The sequence below is a fragment of the Sinohyriopsis cumingii genome, unplaced genomic scaffold (genome assembly GCF_028554795.1).
Source record: "Sinohyriopsis cumingii isolate HCF-2022 unplaced genomic scaffold, ASM2855479v2 utg000198l, whole genome shotgun sequence".
Classification (NCBI taxonomy): Eukaryota; Metazoa; Mollusca; class Bivalvia; order Unionida; family Unionidae; genus Sinohyriopsis; species Sinohyriopsis cumingii.
Genome location: NW_028315875.1, coordinates 655,455 through 662,089, shown reverse-complemented (window position 1 = coordinate 662,089; position 6,635 = coordinate 655,455). Strand labels below are relative to the sequence as shown.

Below are 6,635 nucleotides of genomic sequence, written 5' to 3'. Positions count from 1 at the left end.
CTCTTCAGCCAGCCCGGAATCGAGTGACCAACATTAGTGCGCAGGGGCTCTAACGGTAAAAAAATCCCAACCTTTTTTGAACAAAAATACTTCTTGCTTACTAGAAGAGAAATAGGTCAAGGGTTTCATACAATATAGTAATTGCTACCACCAAAAGACTATACAGCAAGAACGATCAAATGTGTAACTTTATTCTACATTTGATAGAAAACAAAAAAAAATATTCATTTTCAACAGCACAGAATCGCGCATGTAAAATTATTTTCGAGAAAGAGGCTAGAAAAGAAACTTTCCAAAATTTGAATACCTCTTGAAGTCCATGCGTATACTGTCTCACCAGCGTTATCGATGCAGACGAGAGAGTTTTTGATTTGATAAAACACAAGTAACGGTTTGAACTTTTGCAGAGGTCCTCTTGACATAGATAGCGCGGGTAATGTCTATTGACATCAAACGTGTTCGTCAGGAAAGAAAGGTTTTTGTCTGAACAGCAGTTTACATACTTGGTTTGATTGTCTGATATCCTTCTGTTACACTTATACTGAAACCTATTACATCCTGCCTACAAATTTAAGAGTTAACATTAGAGGGGCAGGCTATACAAGTAGAAAGACGTATCAGTGACTGCCAAACAAAAATAACCCTGACAGTTGATGTTCAATGAAGATTGACAAAGGCTTTTTTATATTCACACATTGGGTCCTAATTTACAAAAGAGGATCGTAGAATTCTTTTATTTCTGAAATTTTGGACGGAAAGTCGTAATGGAAGTAAACAAACATAGTGCGATGAACACCACCTTAGTTATTGATGACCATCAAAGTTTGGACAAAGTCAATGAAAAGTATGCTCTACCCTTGATACCTGTGACTGTTATTTTCGGTCTTTTTACAGTTGTAGGTGTGCTAGGGAACATTCTAGTTCTTGTGGTGTTTTTTACCAGTTCCCATTACAAGAGAAACAATTTTAAAGTGTTCGTCATTTGCATCGGACTCATCGACCTGATCACGAGTGTATCATTGATTCCTGCTGAGATTGCAAAACACAGAAATTATTTTTCGTTTGAAAACGTCAATGCCTGCAAAGTCAAATGTTTTTTCAACATCTTCGCCTCGACTTCAGCTGCTTTGGCTCTGCTAATCGTTTGTATCGACCGATTCAGGAAGGTCTGTCAGCCACTGAAGAAACAAATCTCTCCATCTCTCGCCATCAAGTTATGCATCGTAGCTGTGGCTTTGGCGGTGTTTCTGTCTTTGCCTGGTGGTGTCATGTGTGGAATAGAACAGAACACCATGAACAGTTTCGATGGCAGGAATAATGGTACGGTAGTGTATTTTTGTTCTGTGGACCCAAAATACAAAGGCACAACTTTGCGGATTATATATAAGTATATGTTCCTGGTGTTAATAGTAGCAGTTTCTCTTGCTATGATAATCATGTACGCCTTTGTCGGTAGAGGAGTTTGCGCGTACTGGAGAGCAAGACCAGTTCTACATTCCGTCAGATCCATGACAAGCGAATCTGAAAGTGAGGCTCTGAAAAGTATGGCAGACCACAACGCCATCTCAAGAACAGGCAGCGCCGCATCGAAGGGCACACAGAACACCAATGTCGATTCCATCAGTCTAGACGGTAGCAATCGCCAGAAGTTACGTTCAGCTAAAACACCTGTCAAATCCAATGAAAGCAATTCGCTTTCTGGGTCCCTAAAGGAAAAAATAACTAACTGGGGGAAGGGACCGAACCTGCTCCGTAACATCAGCCGCCAATCATCTTTTGGAAACCGGAAGTTTCCTTACAAAACAATGATTTGGTTTCTCTTGACACTGATTTTCATCATAACATACATTATATACGTGATACTCTCGATGGTGTTTGTGCCAGACAATATTGTTAAGATGTCTCCAGAGAAATTCGTATTCTATTCGTGCATTTTTAGACTTTATTTCATCAACAATATCATAAATCCATTCGTGTATGCTGCTTTGGATTCCCGTTTTAGAAGTGCTTGTTTAAACGTGTTCCTCAAGAGAAAATCAGATGTAATATGATGGTTACGAAAATCTCACGATATAGATGTTAAACAATCTGAATCTAAGACATCTATAACTGAGCAAAATCTGGTTAAATTTTCAATTGCAATTTAAGGCGCATTTGGTTGATATTTTATTTTTCTTGTAGATAATTACTTGGATTTTTAATTATCTAGTTACACTGTACGATATAGACATGCTGAAGCTTTCAAAAAGTCTTTAACTGTATTGTTACTGTTTGAAACTGAAGAGATGAATATTAATTATAGCACTGACATTTCCCAATTTATCCACCTCATTTAAATCCAGTTTATCTTACACAAATATGCTGGTTGATGTTTGTTCGTATTTGTTTGAAAATGCACTTTCGGTGATTGATACTCAGATATATCTCGTATTATCACCAAACATCTCTCGTATTGTATTATCACCAAACATTTCTTGTATTGTGGTATCACTAGATATATCTCGTGTTATATTATAATCAGACATTATATTATCGGGTCTATCAGAAATATACGTATTATGAATCGCCAAGAAAAGGAAGTTTTAAGATGGTTTGTATTTGCAGATAGCTTCATTATCTGTCTGATTAATTTCCACCTACAAAATAAAATAAAATAACTAAATATTTGCCGACCACATGGTTGATTTTTCAGAGCGTATTATTTAAGTCAACATCGATTATATACGTGTATATAAATAGATTAAGCTGAATAGTCCGGTGAACTATGCACACATTTTTTATTGTTCTATATTGTGGTATACTCTTAGAGAAAACAAACATAAACCAATCATAGAGAATATGCGAAGTAGTCAGTTTATTTCTACTATGCGTTTATAATAAAAAGATGACCAATAAGCTGGTCGGGTTCAATGTAAAATGAGGCAAATACTGAATATAATGACATCATATGAAGGCAACCGTGAACAATGTGTTCTACGGGAGGCGGATGGGGTATGCCACGAATGAAAGACATACAAACATACCACAATGAGAAATTTCCTAATATTATATTGATATATCGGTAGAAAGTGTTCTTAGTGTTACCTGAAATGGCAAATAAAGTAACATTATTGTGATCCATAATTGAGTAAAATGTACGATCTTGAGCTGAATATTCGTATTAAAAATGCTGTGGAGTCACGCCCTTTCCCTCCTTCCCGGGTGTGTACACACAGCTTATCCAAAACTCTACGGAGTCTTCCTCCCTCTCTTCCGGTAATGTACATATTAGTCTTTGCTGAAATGATATCTGTGATTCGTTTGTATCTATTCACCTAATGCTGAAGCTTCTTTATTGCATACTGAATGTATCTAAAATGAATATAATATGTATTGTTAAATTTGATATATAAAGTGACACTTAAGTTTAAACTTACAAGGGTTAGAAAAAGGAGAACATATTAACATAAAAGCAGTAAACATCACTTCAAACTCCGTTCAGAAACTTTAGAGATATTTAAGCTTGTCAATTTTATGATGTGGTAGCCTTTCCAAAACTCAGTAATGTTTATAAGTTCTGATGATGTCATGCAGTATATTAAATATTTTATTAAAGCGATTTAAATCTTTAATAATGTAATGCCAGTATAAGTAAGTCTTAAAGCAAAAAAATGTCTAATCGTAAGAACATATTAGGTAATGTATGATTGTGCGAATAGTTTTAGCACAGAAATAAAATCATGTTTTAAATAACTTGGATAAAATTGAAATTGCTTTAAATTTCACCATAAACTAGATGAATCGTTTTCATAAATCAATAGATACTTCTGAAATGTTTTACTCAAATAAATTTTAGTCAAATGAGTAAATTTACTCTTTTCATTTATCTAAGAAATGATATGATTTTTCATCTTTAAATTCAGTTTACATTTCTATCATCTTATACCTTTTAAAATGTGAATATTTATGTCAAATACTTGTATTCAAAACACAATTTATTGATTTCCGTTTGCCTAATCTTAACACATTTTTTAAAAACATCTCCAATTTATTTTCTTCATTAGTGACGATATCACAATCAAGAGTAATCATAGTGCCGTTAGTTACTTGTTTGTAACAAAAATCAAATATTTAGCCTTAAAACGATTTGCCCCATTTTTACGTAAGGTTTAAATTTGTTTTATACGTGTGTGTTTTTAAAAAATATATCACATTCATTGTAACAAACTATAGTTGCCAGTCATGAACACAAATCTCAAGATGTATCAACCAGTATACTTAAATCCCAACCCAAACGATACATATAGCCTCGTTTTAAAGTTTATACGAAGTTTTCATTGAAATGAGTAGCTACCGAATTATATTAGAAATCTGTATAAAAAAATTATACTAATCAGATTTCACTATTTCTTAAATGCATATGGCTTGTAATACACTGTACTAAAGCAGTTATATGGAGACATTGATGCAACTGTTTATATCTCGCTTACATTATATTTGTACAAGTCAATAAAAATGAGCAGAAAACTTCACATTGCTTCGATGCTTTCCTGCACGATACAGCTGCTAGTAAAACATTATTTAAAAAATGCACAGAATTCTCTTCCTCTAACACCCATATTTTGTAGACCACTACTGTAAATCATGAATTATTTCTCGTGTGTTTGAGTCATATTATTCTAATGGAACATCAAACATGAACATGTGTTCAGATGCACCTGCTATCACCTATGTTGTATCTTGGTTATTCAGAAACTCAGCTTGAGAAGTAGTCCAATGTTTCATTTACATATTAATATGGAACCTTTCTTATAACTTAAACTATGCCAGGAAGATGATATTTTGAATGATTTTTGCAATGTGATCCATTCCGTTTATAACGCTGGTATTACACACACACACGCGCGCGAGAGCGCGCTCACGCACGCACGCACGCACTATCTCTCTCTCTCTCTCTCTCTCTCACACACACACACACGACGTGCAGGCTATGTTCATTTAAAACGTGAAAAATGAGTGCTTGGACCATGGTTTAATGACATGTATGCGACGCAAACTCTCCAATATTCCTAATTTTTGAAGAAATGGATAGCTGCGTTTACGATTTCAATTACTCCTCTGTCAACGCCATGTTATTTTCTGCATTTGAATCATGCGATCACGAGACAGTATGAATCAGAGTTCTTAAAGTTCGCAATCTTGAGATACCCAATAAGAAAATTATTTTTATTACACAGTTTCTCTTTTATTACGTATTCGAAGAGTGATTTACTCTTTCGACGTTCGAATACGCGATCTCGAGTCTCAAATACGCGATGCCGGAGAGATCATGTGATGAAACACAACTTTCCGATCTCACGAGAACGCGCATTGGTATTGTCTCTAAACCGTGATCATGTTATTCAAAGAACGTTTCTAAACGATTCTGTTGTGATCGCGTATTCGAACTTCGAATACCTCAATTGGAGCTTTATATTTTCACCTTAGTGTCCCTGTTGACATGTTTATATATTAAGTGAAGTGGGAGTCTCGAATACGTGAAGTGAAGATCTGATTTTCCGTAATGGAGATCTCGATTATATGAACTACAGAGATCATGTGATTCAAAAGTGTCTTTTGATATGCTCTTTCGTATTCGTTTAATTAAACATAGAGATCGTGAAACATTTGTACATTATGACCCCGATAGCTTGCCGTATACTTCAAAATATATGCTGAAAAGACGAGTGATACATGATGAACTTAAAGGAAAACAAGATAATACGATGGAGTGCATGATATCAAGAGTCAAAATCTCTCTTGTCAAATAGTTGAGAGGGAAATCCGTTGTAGGTACTGAAATCAAATGATAACGCTTAGAGCAGAGGTACAAAATTAAGCCCCCATTGTTTCTGCCCACTTTACCATAGTCGCGCCCTGCTGAAATAAATGAAGATCGATTTAATTCAGATGTTACATGTTAGGGAAGAGAATACAAAATTCAATCTAAATAAGTATCCCCAAGCCTTAGCGGGGTATATTGTAATACCTCCGACTGTCCGTTCGTCTGTCCGTTAATCTCCTCATATATCAGTGAGTGGAAATTCACGAAACATCATAGTTGTATTGCCCTTGGGAAACTAGCTGCAAGAGAAGAGGGGATGTGTAACTGCTTCAACTCTGGTTATGGCGGTCCCTATAAAGATTTCAATATCAATAACATTTTCACATACTTTCTAACTACATTTAATGTATACAGTCATACCGAATGTCCCCTGGGTCAGTGTCGATGGTCGGAATGAGTACGAGGGTGATAGTAGAGATCTGAATAAAATCCTAAGGATTTGCGATGACGATCAACTGCAGTGCTTTAGTTTTAATTATTGATAGATATAGAAGAAAGTTTACTCTCTGCCATTGAAAACTAATAATGCGAAGCCATGCATAATTGAAAAATTATATTGATTGATACAGATCAGTTCATGAAGTGTAATAGGGCATACAAGTCATAGAGAGTAAAGGTTTTCATTGGATCGTGACCGTTACAGTAAGTCGTCCTTCTAATGAGTTCATCAGATTTGTAATTGCCAATTGTAATTTACTATAAACAATTTAAACAATCAGGGCAGGGCCTGACAGTCGAACCCTTGCTGTAAAGTGTTATCTTGACTCCATGG

The 6,635-nt window shown here is 35.3% G+C and overlaps 1 protein-coding gene across 1 annotated transcript; it reads left to right on the top strand.

Annotated features, from left to right (window-relative positions):
* The first annotated feature begins 568 nt into the window (after positions 1-568).
* LOC149774556 (uncharacterized) lies at positions 569-4,511 on the top strand. The gene has a single exon (XM_089945053.1). The coding sequence runs from the start codon at positions 765-767 to the stop codon at positions 2,049-2,051; it is 1,287 nt and encodes a 428-aa protein (XP_089801179.1). The 5' UTR covers positions 569-764; the 3' UTR covers positions 2,052-4,511.
* The last annotated feature ends 2,124 nt before the right edge of the window (positions 4,512-6,635 follow it).

Coding starts and splice junctions, on each gene's coding strand:
- LOC149774556 (XM_089945053.1), top strand. CDS start 765: ATGGAAGTAAACAAACATAGTGCGATGAACACCACCTTAGTTATTGAT.